The sequence below is a fragment of the Populus nigra genome, chromosome 14 (genome assembly GCF_951802175.1).
Source record: "Populus nigra chromosome 14, ddPopNigr1.1, whole genome shotgun sequence".
Taxonomy (NCBI): domain Eukaryota; kingdom Viridiplantae; phylum Streptophyta; class Magnoliopsida; order Malpighiales; family Salicaceae; genus Populus; species Populus nigra.
This window is the reverse complement of record NC_084865.1, coordinates 9,273,057-9,297,437: the sequence shown is the minus strand read 5'-3', so window position 1 is coordinate 9,297,437 and position 24,381 is coordinate 9,273,057. Positions and strand designations below refer to the sequence as shown.

The 24,381-nt window shown below is 34.4% G+C and overlaps 1 protein-coding gene across 1 annotated transcript; it reads right to left on the bottom strand.

The window, feature by feature from the left end:
• Positions 1-6,055: 6,055 nt before the first annotated feature.
• On the bottom strand, positions 6,056-8,690 carry LOC133673590 (ferredoxin--NADP reductase, leaf isozyme, chloroplastic-like). Its single transcript, XM_062094466.1, has 9 exons — positions 8,402-8,690; positions 8,080-8,314; positions 7,680-7,813; positions 7,375-7,453; positions 7,096-7,187; positions 6,917-6,994; positions 6,774-6,836; positions 6,432-6,666; positions 6,056-6,323 (listed from the first exon to the last, which is right to left on the bottom strand). Exons 1-9 carry the CDS (start codon positions 8,507-8,509, stop codon positions 6,256-6,258), a joined length of 1,092 nt encoding a protein of 363 aa, XP_061950450.1. The 5' UTR covers positions 8,510-8,690; the 3' UTR covers positions 6,056-6,255.
• Positions 8,691-24,381: the final 15,691 nt, after the last annotated feature.

Genomic DNA, 24,381 nt, shown 5'->3' with positions numbered 1-24,381 from the left:
TTCGATGTTCTATGGAATAAGGCTGGCATTGGGGGGAGGCAAGCCTTAGTTATCTTCTTAGGAGGCTTGGAACTGGAAATTAAAAACACTATGAAAATATTTGAACCCAAAGACTTTAGATAAGCCTACAACCTTGCTAGATTGCATGTAAAAACCTTAACCCATAGACAAACTCCTGTGTATCTACCAAAACACTCAATGTACACCACATCCCACAGCCTTCCACCGAAACCCATACACCAGCCAAATCCTACTACTACTACCTTTCCTGTAGCAACCAACTTACTAAAAAATAATCCCCTATTGGCCAAACAACACTCAAAACTCATTCAATAAGACTCCCGTTAAACCCATCAAATCTATAAAAAAACCAGGAGTTTGAAGAACATAGACTGAAGGGATTATGTTTTTGGTGTGATGACAAATTCATGCTAGGTCATAAGAGCAAAAACAAACGGTTATATTCTCTAAGTATTCTAGAGGAGAAGGAAGAAACTAATGGGGAGGAGGCTTATAAAGAAGAAGTAATACCTCATATTTCATTGAATGCTTTAGAGGAAACAATGGGGTTTCACACTATGAAGGTGACGGGAAAGAATAGGGAAACAAACCCTCCACATTCTAGTGGACTCTAAAAGCACTCACAATTTTCTTAATTCCTCTTTAGCCCTTAAACTGCAGAGTGAGTTAACTGCCATCAATCCTATAACTGTATAAGCAACTAATGGAGGGAAGATGTTGTGTGAGTTAGTCTGTAAAGGTCTCTAATGGAAGATACAGGGTGTGTGTTTTGAAGCTGATGTGTTTATCATGGACTTGAGCAATTACGACATGGTGCTAGGCATCTAATGGCTATCCATGCTAGGAGACATTTTATGCAACTACAACCATCTTTGGATGTCATTCTACTGGCAGGGCCAGATAGTGTTGCTCAGAGGAGAAAATCCCATCAAATTTCAAGCTATTAAGCTTGAGTAACTTAACGGATTATTGAGCAATCCGAAACAGTTGGCAAAAGTCCATTTATGCAGCTTACAAATTTTGAAAGAGGATGACTTCGCTTTTAGTTCCTTGACAGTTACACAACCTCCTTATCACATCAATGATACCAGGCTAAAAGCATTTCTGAAGGATTACCATGACCTATTTAAGGAACCTAAAGGACTATCCCCACTTAGAGGTCACAATCATATTGTTCCCTTGAAGAAAGGAAGTCAACCTATTAATCTGAGACCCTATAGGTACTTAGGAATGCAGAAGGACATGCTAGAGAAGATGGTAGATGAAATGTTGGGAACAAATATTATAAGGCCTAGCAACAGCCCTTTTGCTTCGCCAGTGGTGTTAGTTAAGAAAAAAGATTCCACTTGGAGGCCATGTGTGGATTATAAAGCTCTGAATAGACTCACGATCAAGGACAAGTACCCCATTTCGGTGGTTGAGGAGTTACTGGAAGAACTAGCAGGAGCAACCATCTTCTCAAAAATCGACCTTTGCTCGGGGTATCACCAGATCAGAATGGGTTTAGGGGAGGAATTCAAAATAGCTTTCAGGACATATAATGACCACTACAAGTTTTTGGTTATGCCTTTTGGGTCGACCAATCCTTCCGCTACATTTCAGAGCTTGATGAATGAGGTTTTTAGAGCACACATCAGGAAATTCATTCTGGTATTCTTTAATGATATTCTAGTATACAGTAAGATATCTACAGCTCACTATGAACACCTACAAACTGTTTTTGACTTATTGAGAATACATTGGCTGGTTGCGAAAGCAAGTAAATACAGTTTTGGCAGCGAGCAGGTCGAATACTTGGGCTATATTATCTCTAAATATGGAGTTGATGCTGACCCAACAAAATCAAAGTGATACTCGGTTGGCCTTTACCTAGGAACCTGAGGCAACTAAGAGGGTTTTTAGGTCTTATAGGCTGCTATCGAAGATTTGTGAAGGGGTATGGGTCCATTTGTAAACCTTTGACACAACTTTTAAAAAAAGATGCTTTTGGCTGGAATCTTGAGGCTACCACTATGTTTACCCTACTTAAGGAATTAATGACCATTCCTCCGGTACTATCCTTACCAGACTTAGATAAATTATTTGTTGTAGAAAAAGATGCATCTATGGTTGGTGTGGGGCAGTCCTTATGTAAGAAAGCCACCCTATTGCATACATCAATAAATCTCTAGGCCTAAAACAACAAGCTAGAGATGTTGGCTATCATGCATGCAGTTCACAAATGGAGGCACTACCTGTGGGGAAAACATTTTAAGATTCGCACGAACCACATGAGTCTTAAATATCTCTTGGATCAAAAAATAATTATTCCTATGCAGCATCAATGGCTAGTTAAGTTGATGGGGTATGATTATGAGATAGAATATAGAAGAGGGAAGGAAAATGTGGCAGTAGATACACTCTCCAGAACCACCAGTCATGAAATCTACATAATGGTTGTTTCCTCCGTCTCTTCCAATATCATGGAGGCAATTATAAGGTCTTGGCAAGGGGATCCACATTTACTAACTATCATTCAAGACCTGCAAATCACTCCAGGATCACATCCTCACTACACTTGGGTTAATGACCACCTGAATAGGAAAGGTAAGATTATGGTAGGACATGATTTGGAACTACAATCCAGGTTGGTTTCACTATATCACAACTTAGCCATGGAGGGCCATTCAGGAGTGACTACCACTATAAAAAGAATGGGAAGCTTGTTCTATTGGAAGGGGCAATAGAAGCACAACTGTTAGTTTGTTAGAGAATGCTCAACTTGCCATAGGAATAAACACGAAAATGTAGCCATACCAAGGTTACTGCAACCCCTGCCCATTCCCTATGCTCCATTCATTGACATCAGCATGGATTTTGTTGAGGGGTTACTTAAATTTGAAGGGAAGGATGTCATCATAGTAGTAGTAGATTGTTTTAGCAAATATGCTCATTTTGTGAGTCTCAACCATCTATATACAGCTCCTATCGTGGCTAAGGTATTCATGGACAATGTGTACAAGCTACACGGCCTGCCAGCATCAATAGTTAGTGACAGGGATCCTATATTTTTTAGCAGGTTTTGGAAGGAGATGTTCAATATCCAAGAGGTAAACTTGCTCTATTCTTCGGCATACCACCCCTAAGCCGATGGCCAGACAGAGATAGTGAATAAGTGTGTTGAAAACTATCTCAGGTGTATAACTGGAGACAACCCAAACCAATGGGCAAGATGGTTGTCATTGGCTGAATGGTGGTACAATACGAATTTCCATTCTTCAACCAACTAACCCCTTACGAGGTACTATATGGTTTCTCTCTTACTATACATATTCCTTATTTTCCTAGAGACTCTACGGTGGAATCAATTGATGACTTTCTGACTAGAAAGAGGGAAATAATTAAGCAAGTCAAGGGCAATCTTTGAATCGCACAACATCGGATGACACAAATCGCCAACAACAAGTGGAGAGAAAGGAATTTTTCCATAGGAGACTATGTGTATCTTAAGCTACAACATTACAAACAACATTCAGTGGTTCGCAGAGCATCACCTAAATTATCAGCTAAGTTTTTCGGGCCTTACCTTGTGATTGGCATAGTCGGTAAGGTAGCATACAAACTGGAGCTTCCACCCTTCTCTACCATTCATCTTGTGTTTCATGTTTCCTAGCTCAAGAGGCATGTCGGGCGTCAAACAGTGCAAAGTACCTTGCCACACATGCCTCAAGCTCTAGAATTACAACCACAAGCAACAATGGATAGAAGAATAGCACGAAGGAAGAATCAATCAGTTACCCAAGTATTAATTCATTAGAAAGGCCTCTCACCTGCAGATGCTACCTGGAAATTTGTGGATGAAATAGCAGCACGTTTCCCTGATTTTCACTTTAAGGACAAGGTGGTTTTAATAGGGGAAGATTTGTCACGTGCTGCAAATACAAGCATAATAGGAGATGAAGAATGAGCAAAGACAGGGGTAACGATTTGAATCAGTGGCCATAGCGGGAAAACTCCAAGATAACCAAATGCACCGTTTCATTTTCTTTTTTTGTAATGTGTTAATGGACACGTGTAATAAAACCTGTCATCCCTACTATTCTGGACGAGCACCTTGTGTGTTTCAATTACATTGTAACAGAATAAGAAAGCAGAGAAAAAAGCAATACACAATGTATGTGTGAAGAGAGAAATTCAGGTGAATTTACTCCCATTCTATCCAAGTTTCCTTCCGTTTCCTTTTTCATCTATTGATCTTGGTCTCTGTCATTAATTATACACCTGCAACCATCCATCCATCCCTGTTTTCTGTGATAGTTGGCAACATTTCAAATTGTATCGTAATAGTAAATCACCCAGTTTCCTTTTTTTTTTTTGTTAATTTAATTATTCTTATTAAGGGATTTGATTAAGTTTCACTAATCCCTATTTGGCATCTGAAGTTCGAACAACCATTGGCCTAATTGAGTTGCAAAGGAAGTCTTAGTTTTGTGAATATAACAACCACATCAATTGTTAATAATAAATGAATATTATTTATATTTATGTTTATAGAGTTTTTAAAATTCCTTTTAAATATAAAACTACATCTATTATTTTGTGCGAGAAAAAATTATATAAGATAATTTTTATAGAAAAAACTAAGTAAATACAAAATTAGAGTCAACACTTTAGCCTTAGCAAATTCTTCTCTCCTAAATAGGGATTTAAGAATTTTTTATTAATGGTTCATGTGAATTACTATTAGAGGTTGGACAATTAGATAATTTATGGTTTGCAACAACCTGGATTGAAGAATATATTCAAAGCCGAAAAGAAGTTTAGATTTTTAGGTAAACAACTCTAGATTTGTCAAACTAGATTCTTGGAACTCCCGAATAATTTTTAAATTTACTATTTCTATTATATGTATGAATTTCAGGAACCCAATAATATTAGCATGGTTTTGGGCTGAGATTTTTTTCACTTTGCATGCTCTCACATATGTGAAGTGCCATAGTATATTCTAACGTTAAATCAATGAACAATGTTATGAAATATAGTTTAGTTATAGTTATAAAAAATAATAAGAACAATAACTAAATTTAACGAAAAAAACTAGATCTTTTTTTTTTGTTTTTTATTGTTAAAAAATGCATACAAAAATTTAAATTGGTCCCTTTTATTTTGTTATTTTCACGTTTCAAGCCTTAGAAGTTAAGAGAGAAAAAAAAATCATCGGAAAAGGTTAAGGAGAGATAAAGTGTACAGACAATGATATTTCATTCATAAAATATCATTATTTTTGTCAATGAATTTATTTTAAAGGCCAAGTTTAAAGAAAAATGACACTTTGTATAATCTATTAAAAAACAAAATAATTTCAAGTAGATAACATGATGTTTGTTATTTAAAAATAATAATAGATACTTGAGCTTATCCTTACAAATAGAGACGCACATAACTTGTTTGTTAAATAACATTTAACTTTTTTTTTCTTTTTTAATTTTAGAATAAAACTATATCTAAGCAAATTTATTAAAATGATATTTAAACAATTATCCATTTTTTTCATAGTTTTCAAAAAGATTAGGCTTTTATGGTAATATTTAAGATTTTTATGAATAATTATATATCAACATAATATGTTGATTTTTTTAATTACTTATTAGTATTCAATAAGAATAAAATATCTATTTTATTTTTTAATAATGTTTTTTTTTAATTTTATCAAACTTATTATTTTTAGATTTATTCATATATAAGTACGTAAAAATAATCAATTCATGAATTTTTTTTTAATGAAACTCGTTTTCATGATCATAATTAATTTTTATTTGAAAAAAATGCTCACATAAAAAGAAAATATTTATATATATATAAAAAAATACTTTGTTGATAATAAAAAAAGACAATGTCATTGTATAAAAAAATGTTACATGAATGAGCTGAGAATACAATCTTGACTAAAAAAATATATTTTTCTCCGGAATTTTAATAATTTCCTTTCTTACTGATATTTATTTTAATTTTTATATAATTAAATAAAAATATATTTCAAATATACCATGATTCCTTTAGAAATAACAACTCCTGTCATTTGTAAATGCATGCGATGACATTACATTGCCTTCATTCATAAAAAAGGAAAAAGAAATTTTTAGCCAAAAATTACGAACATGCATCTTAATTATATCTATCTACAACAACGCAGCAGGAGGAAGACGATTGCTTGTAGTAACCAAAAAAGAGGAAATATTTGTACAAGTAATCACATTAATAGACCTCCACATTCCATTGCCCTGCTTTCTTCAAGCTTCTTTTGTACTCAAGCCAGTCAATTTCTGCAAAATAGAGCAAAAAACCAACGATGGTATTGGAAGCATGTTTCATGTAGAGCAGAAACCATCAGTGTGTGTGTGTGTGCAGAGTGGTTTGTAATTATTTCTCACCCTCTTTAGCAGCCAATGACACCATTATATCATCAATCCCCTTCTCCATTCCTTTCAATCCACACATGTAGACGTAGGTGTTGTCTTTCTTTAGTAATTCCCATAGCTCTTCTGCATATTGTGCCATCCGGGTTTGGATGTACATCTTTTCACCTTTGGCATTGGTTTGCTCTCTACTTACCGCAAAGTCTAGCCTGAAGTTGTCAGGGGCTCTCTCCTTCATCTTCTCGAATTCCTGTCCATAGAATAGAGGCCGATATGCCATTAGCATTTCAATGTTTCGTTTCCATGAGGTCTGGGAGTAATTAATGTAAGGTCAGTGAAATGATTTGTTTGCCTCACCTCCTTGTAAAGCAATGAGCTACTTGTTGGGACTCCCAAGAAGAGCCATGCCAAACCATTGAACTGCAAATCATTGCAATCAATAACTGAAATCCTTGCATTCTCAAGAAAAAAAGAGGAAAAAAGAGCGGCTTTTGTTTTACCTTGTAGTCATCATGCTTCTCAAAGAACATTTTCCACAAGAATGACCGGAAAGGAGCAATACCAGTTCCAGTTGCAAGCTGCAGGTTCAATACTAAAATGCATAAGAAACTTAGATTGAGGAATAGTTCAAATGGATAATATTCAAGTACTTGCTTAGTATAGAAAAAGGGGACGATACCATAATGACAGTGGCATTGGGATCTTTAGGCATGAGCATTTCTTTCCCAACTGGTCCTGTAATACTAACTTCAGCTCCAGGTTTCAAGTCACCTAAAATGTAATTCATTTCATTACTGGGATGTTAGATGAGGCATCTTGATTCACTGTTCTTACTTTATCACAACCCTTCTTTTCATTATACATGCCAACGATCTTTGATACCAAGCTACTTCCTTTTAAACTTAAACACAAACAAAATGCTTTCATAAATATATAGTCTCTGATCATTCAGCCTTACACAAGAAATTTGAGCAAACTCCTTTTACAATTTCTCCTTGGTCATTGGTGTACACAAGCCTCTTCACACACAAAGAAACCTGAACAAGGACGAATCATCCCCACCGGAATGTGTTAAACTTAATCCTGACATCACTAACAAAAAGGATAGCAAGTGGAACATTATGACAATTAATTGAGCTTGCAAAATTGGCATCTGTTGATCATTCATCAATTTTTACATAAAATCAACATCTCTTTGAGAATAAATTAGAAACTAATATGTGGAAAGAAAAATATGAAATGGAAATTGGACGAAAAACTCACAGTTTTGGAGTCTCCAAAGTCACCGATAGCACTGCTAGCAATTGAATATAATCTTAGTTTATGAGGCTTCCCATTCTTATCAATTCCATCTGGAATCACTCCAATTGATTGCCCTTCTCTATACGGAACCTCTCCTAAACCACCCCAGGTAACCAATCAGCCCAACATGATCATTTCATATATACTAATGATTCAGCTAAAACCAAAAAAAAAGAGAGGAGGAGATTGCTTTGTTAGATTTTCGTTACATCATATCCACATTCAGCAGCTTGATTCCTCAACCACACTTGCATGTAAAACGAATGGGCAATTCAGCAATTATACATTTGCCATATCAATCAACCTTAAATGATTGGCAGATGATTTAGCTAGATGAAAGTTGAAGGGCATACGTAGATACCTTCAGTGCTGAAGACCATGTGCCAGGTTTCACCAGGAGCATCATCACCAGTGATCTTAGTGTTCAAAAGACATCTTCCAATGTAAGGGTTCTTAGGCTTGAACTTGTTAACAACCACTCCCTCCTCATTTTTCTTTGATACCTTCTCAACCTTAGCTGGAGCCTCTGTTGTAACTTGAGCTCTAATGGAAATCACTCTGCCACTAGCAGACACATCCCTGAAGTGAACTGGCACCTGAAGATATAGCCAACCCAAAAAAAAACCTCGGATAATTAAGTTCCCTGTAAAACATGAGGAGTGCTATGTCAAAAGAGGCAGTACCTTTCTCAAGGTGATTCTTTCTGATGCAGTGAGAATGGTTCTTGAAGGAAGAGAAGTAGACTTGGTTGAGGAAGGAAAAGAGACCGCAGCAGTCACTGCAGCTGCCATGGTTGAGATGATGGTGGTGGTTGTGAAGAGAGGGAGGTTTTATCAGTGGAGGAAGCGAGAAACAGAAGAATGCAAGTATTATGGCTTGTGTTTTTTACTTTCTTTTTGGGGGGGATGATGGGATTTGAATGGATGAGATCTTGAAGCAAATGCAGTGGCTGATGTGAGGATAAGTTGTATGTGCAACGTATGACTCCAATTATCCTTTTGCCACAAAAGTCTGCCTGCCACTATCTTTGTTTTGATGTATCAGAGCAATGAGGCCTCCCAAGTCCTAACCCAACAAAAGTGAAAATATATGAATTCTGTCGCTAATGGGCTAACTACGGTTTAAATTATTGCTCCCTTCAAGATGCGAAGGGGAGACACAACTCCATTAAAATAAAAAAAAGGATTTTTTTTTAATTAAGGAGAGAAATAAAAAAAAGAATTTTTTAATCCAAAATTTCTTAAGAAATAAATTTATTTTAAAATAATTTTAATCTCAAATAAAAAAAATAATGAACCATTTAAAAAAGACCAGACACAAGTTCTTGTCTGAGTGAGCCTAGAAAACTAGGCTTACACATGATATTTTTTTAAATGAGAGAACAACATGTTGTTCATTGAGGTTTTGTAAATGTATGACGTGTCATCCAGTGGAACAAATTTTAGTCATGTGAGATATTGAAAAATTAGAGTTTGATTTGTAAGATCTTTAAAATCTAATTTTCAATTTGTTTTAACCTAAAAATATTCTTATAAACCTTAATAACCCTATTGTAACTTGATTTTGACCCCTTGTTTGGACAACATTATTTTTTTTTAAAAAAAAGAATAAAATTTCTATAAGAAAATATATTTGCAATGCACTTCAGTTAATTCTCAGTCATTTTGTGATTTTTAATCCTTTTAGTTATCATTTTTTAAGTTAGAAGTATTGACAAATTGAAAAGAAAAAAATAAATATTTTGTTTAGTAGAATATTCTCTTCTTTATTCGGTAATATAGAAACTCGAATACACCTCGGCTTAGACAATGCTGGCGAGACTCTCTATCGACTTCAAATTGGAGAGGTGAACAAACAAGTATCAAGCAATGTTGGAGGTGTTATTTCTAGAATACGTGAGCAGTAATTTATGTGGTAGGTGATACTTGTCAACAATGTTTGGGTAGTTCAGAGATCATTGTTGGTATGTTTTTTCTTTATTGCATAGAACTTGTATAAATACATGTACAATAAATCCTTTTTAAGGATGAAAAACTAAGAATAGAAATATATCAAAACTTTTCCTAAACTTGTTCTTAATTTCTAGTTTTCCTAATTTATAATATTTCCCAAACCAAGAATTAATCATTATCAACACTTCCCCTCAAGTTATTGCAAAGATATCTCATATGCCCAACTTATTGAGAGAGCAATGAAACACTTTACTTGATACTGCTTTAGTAAGTATATCTGTCAATTGATCCTCAGATCTGACAAAAGGAAAAATCATAATCTTCTCTTCGAGTTTCTGCTTGATGAAATGTATATCTGCTTATACATGTTTAGTTCGATCACGTTGAACTTGATTATTGGCTATGGTAATTGCGGCTTTGTTGTCACAGTACATCTTGATCTCAGTCTCCATAGGATATCCTAGTTCTTTAAGTAGCCCTTTTATCCATAGTATTTCACATAATCCTTTAGTCATCCCTTTAAATTCTGCTTTAGCACTAGATAGAGCAACAACATATTTTGCTTCTTACTTTTGTAGGTCACCAAGTTTCCTCCAACAAATGTAAAGTATCTTGAAGTAGACTTTATGTCAGTCAGATTTCCTGCCCAATCTGCATCAGTATAACCAGTGATGTTAAGGTGATCATTCTTTGAGAAAAGAATTCCTCTTCCTGGAGAGGATTTTAAGTATCTAAGTACTCGCAATGCTGCCTCCATATGTGTTTCACTTAGGTTGTGCATGAATTGGCTAACTAGAATGACTACATATGCGATATTAGAACATGTATGTCAAAGGTAGATGAGTCTTCCCACCAATTTCTGATATCGTTCTCTATTTGTGGGTACCTGATTTGGATATTCTGCTAAATAATGATTTTGTACGATTGATGTATCCACATGTTTGCAATCCAACATACCTGTCTTGGCTAATAGGTCCAATACATACTTTCTTTGTGAGAGGAATATGCCCAGTTTTGATATGTATACTTCGATGCCCAAGAAATACTTCAACTTACCAAGATCCTTCATTTCAAATTCACTTGCTAGATACCTTTGTAATTCTGAAATTCCTTCTTCATCATTTCCTGTGACTATCATATCATCAACATAAATAATCAAGGCTACTGTTTTCCCAATTTCTTTTCAGAAATAGTGTATGGTCCGAGTTGCTTTGGCTAAATCCATGCTTTTACATTACTAGACTAAATCTTTCAAATCATGCTCTAGGAGACCGTTTCAGTTCATAAAATGATTTTGTAAGCCTGCACACCACATTTTCTTTTCTTCTAGTAAAACTAGGAGGAACATCCATATACACTTCCTCCTCTAGATCTCCATGAAAAAATGCATTCTTTACATCAAATTGATGTAAAGGCCAGTCTAGGTTTGTTGTAAGTGATAGGAGTTTTGAATTGTGTTTAGTTTGGCTACTGGTGAGAACGTTTCCTGATAGTCTATACCATATGTCTATGTATATCTTTTAACTACTAATCTCATTTTGTATCTTTATATTGTTCCATCTGCTTTATTTTTTCAATAAACACCCATTTCCATCTAACTGTTTTCTTTCCATCTGACAATGTAGTTAGTTCCCAAGTATTATTATTTTTTAGAGCCTTCATTTCATCATAAACAATTATCTTCTAGTGTTCATCTAACATAGCTTCTTCAATGTTTCGTGTGACCTATTCTGAAGATACTTTTCCCATGAAGACCTTTGTTGCATCTAACATGTTATGAGCTAAGATAAAATTTATAATGGAGTATTTGGACTTTCTTTCTTCTGTTTCCGGTGAGTACTAGTTTGGGAGTACTCCCTGATTATGCTTGTGAGGTAAACTATATGTCATAGAATCAGGTAATATAGGAGAGTCAGGAGATCTTACCTCAGTTATAGTGTTGGGATTGTCTTCACGATACTGATTTTGGTCATGTTGTATATTGGAGAGGGGGTTATTCGATGTGGCTTGAGTATGTAAGTCGGCGTGGTTGATCAGCTTAGAAATTTTTGATTCTGTTTCAGTATGGTCAAGATGAACCTAATCCAAATATGTTGTTCATGTCTATTCTCCCCCTAAAGAACAAACGAGGATGGTTCATTAAATAAATATTCAATCTCAAGAAAGGTTACATCTATAGTAACATAGAGTTTTCGTGTAAGGGGATCATAACACCAATATCCTTTCATATGAGAAACATATCCAAGAAGGACACAAAAAACATCACATGGATCCAACTTGGATCGTTAGTGCTTCAGAACATGTACAAATACAACACAACCAAATAACTTTGGAGGTATATGAGGTGTTGAATGTAGTTTAACATACTGTTCCAAAGTCTAGAGTGGTGTGTGAAAATTAAGTACTCAGGATGGCATGTGGTTGAGAAGATAAATAGATGTACCTATGACATCAGGCTAGTATTGTTGAGGCATATGGGCCGTTCTTATAATTGTCCATACTGTCTCTAGTATGTGTCTATTTTTCCATTCGACAATTCCATTTTGCTGAAGAGTATGTGGACAAATAGTCTCATGTATGATGCCCTTGCTATCATAAAATTATCTAAACTCTTGGCTAATATATTCACCTTCATTATCAGATCAAAAAGTTTTAATATCCATTGAGAACTGAGTTTGTATAAGGGTGATAAATTTCTGAAAAACTAGTAAGACATCTTTCTTATGTTTCAACATATAAACCCCAGAGACCCTTGTACAATCATTAATAAAAGTGACAAACCATCTAAAGCCAGCATTAGTCATAACGGATGCAGGGCCCTATAAGTCAGAGTGAATAATCTCAAATGGTGCATTGCATTTATTATAACTGATGGGGTAATTTGTTCAATGGCTTTTACCTAGGATACAATTCTTGCATTTGAAACTAGAGAGTAGTACTTTTTCAAATAAAATAGGGAACAAATGTTGTAGATAGCTAATTGATAAGTGTCTTAACCAGTAATGCCATAACCAAATATCTTGTCCTTGTCGCTGTGATGATTGGGCGAAATGAACTTTTCCAAGGTCTAAATCATCCACATAATATAATCTTCCCCTCTTAGTACCACGACCAAAAATCTTCTTCGTGAGAACATCTTGAAACAAACAAAATGAGGAGTACAATGGTACGTAACAGTTTAAATCTTCTATTATTTGCCTTATCGATAGTAATTTAGTGGAAAGTGAATGAACAAAAAGAGTATAAGGGAGAGTGAATGTGATTGATAATTCCATTATTCCTCTCCTTGTTATCGGATATATATCACCGTTAGCATTTGATATGGCCTTCCATTAAGGAACTAACTTTGTTTTAAAGTCATTATGATCATAAGTCATATGATATGTTGCCCCCTGAGTCACTAATCCAATTGTTTATTTGTTCACCATTGGATACTAAGTTTGTGGAACCAATAATACCTGGGTCTTGAGTTGAAGATTGAGGTTGACTGTCGAGTGACATAAGTGTATTTGGATCTGTATTAGTAACAAATGTTGCATGGCCATTTTGTTCATCCTCTTTTCCCTTCAGTTCATACCACCACTTGGATACCCGTGTAGCTGAAAACATGTCTTTGGTGTGCTTATTTTCGTCATAATGAGTCACTCACCCTCCTGGGCTTTCGGCCTAGAAAAAATTTATCTGTTGTAATTCAACCCATGTGGTCTAAGCCTGGGCCGAAAGGTCTGTTTATTGAAAGATGACGAGAGAAAAAATGGATTGGATGAGTTGCCACCAGGTCCAGCCCGACTGTTCAGGCTTGTGAGGGTGAGGCCATTGAAATCATTCCAACCCTCATTAGTCATCTTGTCATTCACACCGTTCTTGAGACCTTTTTCATTCTGTCATCCTAGATTTACCATGCCTTCCCTTCTCATCTCACCCCAGTTTCTATCTTTGCCTCTTATTAGTAAACCGAAACTATCTCCCCCTTCCTTTTCCATCATCACTGTTGGTTTAGTGTTTTCTCTTCTTACTTGAGCGAAGGCTTGCTCGATCAATGGCAAAAGGATCTGTTGAAGAATGTATCGGTGGGTCTGATCAACTTGATCATTTAAACCATCCAAGAAGGTATAAATTTGATCTTCTTGAATTAATTTATTGTATTTCTGTATGTCCTCATCGCATGTCATGAGATTTGGGTGTTTGTAGTCAATCTCTCGCTAGACAGATTGTAAGCCAGTATAGTAGTCTTCCAGAGAACCCCTCCCTTGTGTGGTTCAACTGACCTTTTGTTTTAGGTTATATACCTGGACATTATCTCCTCCATCAAAGTAAGTTGTGGCAACGGCGCCCCAAACACCTTTAGGTGTAGGAAACTTGATAAAATTCCCAATTAAATCTGGGGTTAGGGAATTGATAATCCAACATTTAACAATTGCATTTTTTGTTCTCCATTTACCGTATGTTGGGTCGATAAGTATTGGCTGTCTGATTTTACCGCTAATTAATCCAAGTTTGTCTCTGCCAAAGATGAACATCTCCATGATTTGTGACCATAGTTCATAATTCTGGCCATTAAGTTTGATTCCAGGGATGGTAATTGTCAAGTCAGGGTTTTGGGTAAAGTTGGTTTGAGTGTCGGTTTTGGAATTTGTGTTTGTAATCCAAGTATGGTTTGGTGGGTTCGGTTCTGCTATTGTTTAGGTTGTTTGTGATTTGAAAAAGGTTTAGATTCAGATCATTTGCTCTGATACCATGTGACACGACCAAAAGATTGATGTCTTCTCTCAAGTGCAGGAGTGTCGAAGTAATAAATAATCCGACAAGACTGGGGTCGAACCACAGGGAGGTTAATTGTATAAATTATAAACAACAACAATAATAATAATACTAGTAGTAGTAGTAGTAACAATAATAATACCAATAATACTATTAATAATGATAATAATAAAGATGAAGAAGAAGAAGTTGATGAGAACTTTGAGATGAAAGATTAACGTAAGGATTAAACAATGATAACAATAAATGTCAAGGTTAGAGGATCCACTAATGGTATTTCAAACAAATATAGTATAAACTCTTATTATTCAATTGGAAACCACACACAAGGAGGTTCCAATCAGATTATAAATTGTTAACATGATTACATTAGTTATCTTATTTGAATAATGCTAATACTTGTAAATGTTGTCAGGCATTCATGATTATAACTTATGTTAACAACAAATCAAGTTCCTTTCATAGCTCAGGTGTCGGTTATACCATACAGTATGGGCTATGAAAGTGCCAAGTATTTGTTGTACCAAGTGTTATACAACATAAATCTAGATTAACCATTTAACAAGCAAAGTATTAAAAGTGAACAAGATAACAAATACAAAGCATGTTAGTATCCAACATTAAGGTCCATGTTAAGTTTATATTATATTTATTCTTACACCATTAGTGTATCCTTTTCACCTTGACATAATTAACTTAGCTACACATAATGAAAGAAAGAAACATAAACAAACAAGATAAGAACATAAATGAGAAAGAAGTTAACTAAGTAAAGAAAAGGAAATGAAAGGCATAAACTAGATATTAATGAAAGCAAAACTTAAACATTACAAAAATACAAAGAGAGAAAGCAAGAGCATGATTTTGATCTGAATAATAAGATGCCTAAATGCATGGTAAATGCCTCCTTTTATAGGCCAAAATTTGAAATTATTGATTTGTTGACTAATTGATGAATGGGTGGCCACATCTTGACTTGGTGACAATCCTTATCTTTTTGTCTGCCAAAAACATTATTGATGATGTCAGGATTTGAATAGATTCTCCAATGAAGGTTCTAGGAAATTGTCTCAGCTTTCCAGGAAAAAAAAGATGAGGTCATTTGGACTTCTAGAACTCAAGATATAGGCTGAACACTGAACAGTGTCTGGGCTGCAGGACAGATTCGGACTTCTCTATTGTTGCTACAATTTGGACTTGAAAAAGGCCTTTTTAAATCTTGGGCTCCACATGAAAGTTGTAGGCCTATGTCTTATCTTTCCATCCATATAAAATGGACCTAAATCCAAGATCTATAGCTCCAGATATGACCCAATTACCGAATAGTGTTCCAGTTTGGACTGCACCTGCATCTCTTTTCTAAGTTTGGCCATCTCTTTGTCCTTTCAATTTCTGTACTTCAACTCATCAATCAATTCTTTCATTTATATGATAGGTCTGTATTTAAGATGAACATTTACCATAAATTAAAGGTATTTTATATAATTAGATATGTTATTATAAAACATGCTTTAGTTAAGGAGTTATTGATACTTCAAGTGTAAAATGATGATATAAGACCTTGATAAAAATGCACTTTTAAGTACTAATCACCATGTTAATAGTGTTTGGGTAGTTCAGAGATAATTGTTTGTATCAATTCACTGTTTTTTCTTTATTGTATATATATATATACACACACACACAATAAATCCTTTTTAAGGATGAAAAACTAAGAATAGAAATATATCAAAAACTTTTCTAAACTTGTTCTTGATTTCTAGTTTTCCTGATTTGTAATATTTTCCAAACCAAGAATTAATCTTTTTCAACAATACTGAGATAATTGGAGCAGCCAAAGAAGAATTTCATTCAATTTTGGAGGAAGAATTGGAAGGTGCAGTTGTCCTCATTGTTTGGGTAATGCTCTCAAATCAGGAGATGGCTAATTTTGTTTAAGCAAGTTTCAGAACAGGCATAATCTTAGGCACACAAATGCTGGAGTGATAAGTGTTATAATCTCAGGAAAATGAAGCCAAAAACACATCCTTTCATTCCATGCAAACATTATGCATTCTGCCAAAAATATAGTTCTTACACCCTTTGTTATGTTTTAGAAACATGCCAAAGAAATACACCATTGTAGCCCATGCAACAATTGTACTTGCAACTACAAAAGGACGTCCTTTTCAGGCCTTATTTCTTGCTGCCAACTTCATAAATTTTACCACATAAAAAATACAGTCCTTGCACCTTGTTTACATTTGTAGACTGAAGCCGAAACACACTTTTTTTTCCCTTATTGCTGTTGTAAAACAACCAGAAGAGAATGCCCTCTTCAAAACTCGAATCTTGTTGTACACATATGACAAAAACAACCCAGCTAGCATATTGTAAAGAATCAAGGTCATTGATGATGTCCCAAAAAATCCAAGTAGTATATTTATGTATTAGTTAATCATTTAGTCCTAACAATCTGCTCTACTGTCCTAAGCTAATATAAATGGGTGTAGCTTGATGTGGAAAGCCAAGTACTTGCAAAACATCCCCTTTGGTAGATTAAAGGGACTCTTAATTGTTTAAATATATTTGTAGTGAGAGAAAGATGCTCTAAAAATATGTATAAGTTCAAAAATGAAGAGATTCAAAACCCTTTAATTAGGTGGTTCAAGGGGTAGTTATACCCTGAAACCTTTTCTTTTTGCTATGGAAAGGGGGGAGGGTAATTTCTGTTTTAATGAGTCGTGAGTTATGTTCTACCCAAACTACCCAAGTAACTACAACTATACACTTATATTCCATTAAAATATAATTTTAGAAACGTATATCTCTTAAGGCCCATTTCCCCCATACCAAAGGTGCAAGGGTTAGGAAAAACCCTAGGTTTTAAGTCCCAACTCGAAAATCAGGTTTGAGGCTTGGTAGTGTGTCAAACCCGCGTGATAGGGCTTAACAGCATACCGGCCCAAAATTAAGACTATTGCGTGCAAGTCAGTGCGCTCAGGCCAAGCATGCACCTGCCACTGGGTTCGGGCTTAATAAAGAGTTAGGCCTAACATGTGTGGGTTGGCAAAATAACTAACCTATAAAGAATGTTCTTGGCAATGTGTCAGGCCTAGGCGCTAGCTTTTAGGGCTCAACTAGGTTGATTCGCGCCAACCCAGTTTGCTCGTGGGATCATGGGCTTCAAGTTTGGAAGTTTATTGTGAGAATAAAATGGGAGTTGGTTGAAGAGAAAAATTCAAAGGAAGGAGCTTTTTAAGTCTACCAAGAGAATCTGTAAAAAAAAAAAAAAAAAAAAACAACAAACATTCATTTTTGCAACAACAACATCATTACCAAGCTCTAGATGGTGTGAAAAAAAGGCTTATTTCTATACAACCATGTTTTTTTTTTTTTAGAGTAGAGATATAGAGAATAGTAACTTTGAGCCTTATTTAAAGGCCTTTTCGACCATAGATAGGTATAATATTTAAACCTTTTAACAAAAATTCTTTTAAAATCTCTGTGAAAGTTTTCAATCTGATCCAATGATTGAATCCAAAGTTGTACCTATTAACATAATACTATATGTTTTGGAAATTATTTTGTAGTAGTCTCTTTAGGTTGGAGAAAATCCATCATCAAGTTTAAATTACACTTGCCTCGATCTCTTGAATATCCAATCAAAAGTTGCCAATGTTTTACATGTTGAACCTTTCCATTAATGGAACTAATCTTAAAGTTACAATGAATACTATGTTGAGCAACTCTTGCATCATTCTTCTCAAACTCTAGCTCATCTAGAGACTTAGAACTATAAGGACTAAACAATCTCTCCCCTATATCTTTTTTATCATCACTAACAAGGTTTATTTTAGTTTCTGCTAGGAGGTAGTATTGTTGCAGAGGGTAACGGTGGTGTGTGTTTTGTCTTGTTTGGCAGAGAAAACAAGTGTTAAATGATCTTGCAAAAAAGTACAAAAACAGCTGCCCATTGTTCTTTCTTACATGAGGTTGAAGACAATCCACAATGCCTTCCTAAAATGGCATCGTTTCCTCCTTTATTTATTAATTAATTACTAAAATAACATCATTTTATATAAAACATGTCTTTTTATTTAAATGAAATGGTGTTGTTTTGGCACTTTAGATTCAAATTAGGTTTACAAACTCCTATCTCAATTTCAGTCAATTTTCAAGTTATCTAATTAGGTCTTTAATTAAATTTTGATTTTAAGGATCAATTCAATTTTACTCTTGTCAAGTTTTTAAAAAATCCCCTGATTTCAGTGCCTTTTACATCTTAGTTTTTGGTTTTGAATTTAAACAAATTGATCCTCAATTGACCATTCAACTTTCAAATTTCTTCAATTTCACCCTTGTTTTCAACTAAATTTGGATCCTGAATTCATGCACCTTTTGCATAAAGGTTATTGGTCTTGAATTTCTCCAATCTAACCCTTAATTGACCACCAAATTTTAATTTTTTTGCAATTGTGTTTTCAACCAATTAAACTTAAAAACAAAAAATCTAGTCCTTTAAAATTCCAATCTTCTTAATCAAGCCCAAATTAGGCTTTCAAACTTAATTTTCACCAATTATATCCTTACACTTAATTAAATATTTTAATTTGATTCAAATTAATTCTTGAACTTAATTTTTATGCAAATTTATCCGATAATAATTTGATTTGACCATGTATCTACATTGTCTTTTGAAATTGGGTATAATTAGGTTCTCAATTTTGTCCAAAACTCCAAGTTGGTTCCTCTATGCATTTGAAACCTTCTTAGTATGTTCTTTTCAATTTGCCAGTCTTTTTTCATTTTCATCATTATTATTATTATTTTTTGTTGCTTTTCATTTTAAAAGAAAAATGGTAATTTTGGGGTAAACCTAAAATTGGGTTATGACAATTATGGATTCACTTTTCTAGTGTCATTGTAAACACCCAAAAAAATTAGTATTAGGCTGACCTATGCTAGGAGGAAATTTGAGGTAGTAGATTGGCCTGCTCTAAGGGAAATGGAAAACCCAACAAAAATTTAAGTAAAAGGCCAGCATATTCTAAATAAAATCTAGGGGAATAAACCAGCGTACTCTAGAGAGGACTTGAGAGGAAAGGGAAACCGGTTCTGGGATAACCTAAAGAGGAATAAGGACAAAGAGGAACAACCCCAAACACCCCAGCACATTTATAGGGGATATAAATGCAAGGGGGAGAAAACATGGTGACCCTTCATTTCCCTCAGAAACAACAGCAGCTATTATTGCAGTTGACCCTTTTTCGCAAGGAGAACCTGAACCAAACCTACTTGCATGCAAGCCTTCTTGAGTGTAGAGTGAGGAGAGAGTTAGGAAAAAAAAAAGGAAATTGAAGCCATAAAAGAATAAACGAAATAGTAGGTCGGCTGGGACAACAGGAGAGGAAAGAAGGAAAACCAAAAAAAGAGAGAAGAACAAACCACCAGAACCTTCACAAGGGTTGTTAAAAACATGAGGAAAGATTAATATCATCTCCTTGGCTGAGTGTGACCTCACGGTTTGGGCAAAAGAGAGGGGGAAAGAGCTTGAAAATGGAAGGGAATAATGTTCTTGCAGCTACACTCAAGAAAATTTGACATAGTAGATCGACCTTAGTAGAACAAAGGATGAATGAACACATGTACAGACCCTTTACTCAAGAAACATGAATGATTTTGAATGCATGAACCTAGGGAAGGACCGAACATAGTGAAGGCTAGACAGAATACAAATTAATATGATGAAATGCATAGATTATGATCTTGTTAGAGTCTTAAATCAAGCTGGAACCAAAATAGAATTTATGTTGGTGTTAATGATGTGATTTCTGCATATGTGATTGAAGAAATTATGTAAAAATGTGTTAGAATGATGCTATGTACATAATTGTGTTGTCATTGAACCTTAGAAACATAACTAGAGCTGAAACATAAACCATATTATATTGATGTCTTGATTCTGTTATATGTTTGATGAAATTACATGGTTATAAACCAAGTGAATGAAGGTGTTTTTATAGAATGTTTGATATCCTTGTTTGATGTGCACTAATTGTTGGTTTGTGTTGATGAATTTAGCATTATAAAATTGAAAACATAGAAAACATGATTGTGTGTGCTGATGAATTCATGTGTTGGCCATAAAAACAGTTGTGTTGATGATTTCTGAGTCGGCAGTGACTCAGTTTTCGTCAATGATTTTTTAGTCAATAGTAGTTTATGTGCGCTGACAATTTCAGTATCGGCCGTAGAACTAGGTTGCGTTGATGATTTATGAGTCAGTAGTGACTCAGTTTTCATCAACGATTTCTTAGTCAACAATAGCCTATGTGTGCTGACGATTCCAACATCAGCTGTAGAACTAGGTTGCATTGATGATTTCTAGGTCAATAATGACTCAGGCTTTGTCAATGATTTCTGAGTTAATGAAAAATTAAGTACGCTGACAATTTCATTAATCTGCCGTAAGAATGGGTTATGTTGACGACTCTATATTACCAACGAACTAGTCTTCATTGGTGATTTTACATCTCTAGTAAACCGGTTTTCACTGCCAAATCCTTTATCACTAGTGAATCGGTTTTCATTGTTGAATCTTGTATCACTAGCAAATCTGTTTCGCTGTCGAATTCTAGGTCATCAGAGAATTAGTTTTCGCTGTCGAACCCTATGTCATTAGAGAATTAGTTTTCGCTGCTGAATTCTAGGTCATCAGCGAATCAATTTCTGCTACTGATTTTTTATGACAGACATCCAAGTCAGAAATAACTTAAATGCTTGTAATGATTTCATTGTATGATTGTGTAATATGTGGAGCACTTAAATGTGAACATGTGCATTCTTGGAATATATATGGTGACGAGTTTTGTGATTACCAAATGCATATGTGTTGATTTGCGATCATTGATGTGTTAGGTGGTGCAACTGGGATCAGACCTGCGACCGGATAAGGACATTACACTGGAGGAACAAGTAGGTGGCTTCCAGCCCTTCTAACATAATGTTAATTCCCCGAAGTGAATTTATTACAAAGGGTTTTTTATGTGTTATAGCTAATATTAAACTGTTATGTAATGTTTGTATGACTATCATGAAGGATCTACTATTATGATATAATGAATGTTAAATTGTTACAAAAATTTTGTACTAGTACCATGAAAGATTTTTATTGTGTTATAATGAATACTAAACTGTTATGGAATGTTTGTATGAGTATTACGAAGGGACTATCATTGTGTTATAATGAATGTTAAACTATTATGGAATGGTTGTATGAGTATTATGAATGGTCTATCATTGTGTTATAATAAATGCTAATTCATTATGGAATGTTCATATGAGTATTACGAAGGATCTACTATTATATTATAAGAAATCTTAAATTGATACAAAACATTTGAATGAATATTATGAATGATCTACTATTGAGGTATACTGAATGTTAAACTGTTATAGAATATTGAATGAGTATTATGATTAGCTTCGGCTAATGACATCCTAAAGGGATGGCCAGCATGAATTGATGATTAGCTTTAGCTAATGACATCTATGATGGATAGCAAGGTTGTGTATGATGATTAGCTTCGACTAATAGCATCCTAAATAGATGGATATGTTGCATTAATGATTATCTTCGGTTCATGACATCCTAAATGGATGATCGGGTTGCATTGATAATTAACTTCGGCTAATGACATCCTAAATGGATGGCCGAGTTACGTCGTTGATTAGTTTTGATTAATGACATTCTTGAAGGATGGCTGGGTTGAATATGACGATTAGCTTTGGCTAATGACATCCTAAATGGATGGCCGAGTTACGTTGTTGATTAGTTTTGGTTAATGACATTCTTAAAGGATGGTTGGGTTCAATATGACGATTAACTTTGGCTAATGAGATCCTAGATGGATGACCGAGTTGATTATAGTGATTGGCTTCAGCTAATAGTATCTGAAAGAGAATACAGGTTTGATTTTGTAATTAGTTTTGGTTAATAGCATTTAAGACGGATGACCAAGTTTGGATGTTGTGATTAGCTATGGCTAAAAGCATCCAAGGTGGATGACCGAGTTAAAGTGAAGTAATTAGCCCTGACTGATGTTTAAACTTTGGCCTTACCTATGGAGAGGTTGGGGCGTATGAGTGAGAATAATAAACTTAACGAAATAATAAGGATTGTACAATGCATATGAGAAGTAAAAGAAGGATTGTACCCATTTTAAGTTGATAACGAAAAGTAACGATAATGTTCTTCTAGTTGTTTATTATCATGTTTAGATTATTTACAATTCTTGTATCCATGTTATTTTTGTAACAAAGACATCACACAAATCAAAGTGCGTAGGAAAACCCGTTCCATGAGTTCATATAGTTTGAAAGGTGCTATGTAATAGCATGTTTTAGGTGTTATGTATTTGATAGGAATGAATGTACTAGTTGTATAGTTGCCGATGGGTACTTTTATATGAACTCATAACGATACAATATTAGATTAGGAACGCTAGTTTATGCATATGTTAATGGGATGAAATGTAAACTTACAAATATGTAAATATAATATTGTGGGTATATGTAATGAACATTTTTTATGAAGATGATGATCCTCACTATTATATTTGTATTGTGTAATACTAATGAATGGAATCCATCTATCAATTCCCATAATGTTATTATGAAAAGCATTGAATGTATTAGTTGTGTATTGTCGTTCGATACTTTTATATAAACTCGTGATGATAACGAGGCTAAAACATGAACACGATCTTATAAATATGTCAACATGATGTAACATGAACTTATGAATATGTAAATATAATATTATCGGTATGTGTATTAAGTAACTATTTTATAGGGATGTTGATTTATGACAACCATATCAATATTGTGTCATGATAAGGAATGAAACCTATTATTAACCTCGGGATGATATTGTGAAAAGCATTAGGGACATAAAAACACAAAAACAAACTATTACCACCAATTTTGGCTTTAAAAAAGCTAAGCCATTACAATTATAACATCTATTTACATCAACAGTTAAAGTTTATAGTAAATGAGAGGTTGGTCATTATAAAGGCCGAGAACGCCTTATCCCTGATGAAGAATGTGTTAATTCCCTACATTAAAATATCCGAGAGCAGATATGGGAACATAAATTCCTTTAAGGTGGTGAACAAGATGTGAGTGCTTGAGAATACTATGAGAAGAAAGCCTAAAATCTCTAAAGTGGTAAAAATAGCTACAAGATGTTTCTTGAAACACAGGCCACCATTTGAGTATAATCCAAAAACAAGAATACCTAGTAGGATTAATGTGATGAAGATGAAGTGTGTAGACCAGAGACTTGGCCTAGGTTTCAAGCTTAGCAAGAAAGACCACTAAAGGTTTGCTGAGAGGAAGAAAGAAAAAAGACTAGCTTGTATTGAAAATGTTATAGAGATTCCACCAATCCATATGAATTTTCCACAACCAATTTATATGATACGCCTAGAGGAAGAATTTGGGCAAGTTATTTACTGATGTCTTAATACACAACATGAAAGAGAAAAAGAATAGGGATTATGATGGAGTCCTTACAACAAGAGAGGACTCTCATGAGATGTTGCCCTAAATTGACTATAAAAGCATTAAAGGACACCCCACCAACTAAAGAATTTGTGAGAAAATATGCCAATAGTGAAGATTGAACAACTAGGAGGCTGATACATATTGTATTTGTAAAGTAATTTCCTTTATAAAGTAATTGTATTTGTGTGCTTGTTTGCTTATTATTACTTTATCGGTAATCATGACATTAATGTTGACAAAGGGTTTTAATTGTATGGAGCTTATTTTAAAGTGTTACTAATGAAATCATGCATTTTAAATTCAATTATGTCTCTTTGCATTCATTTTGCCTATATTTACGTTTTAATCAAATTCAATTTACACACTCACTAGAAAAACACCTTTTTTTTTTCAGGAAC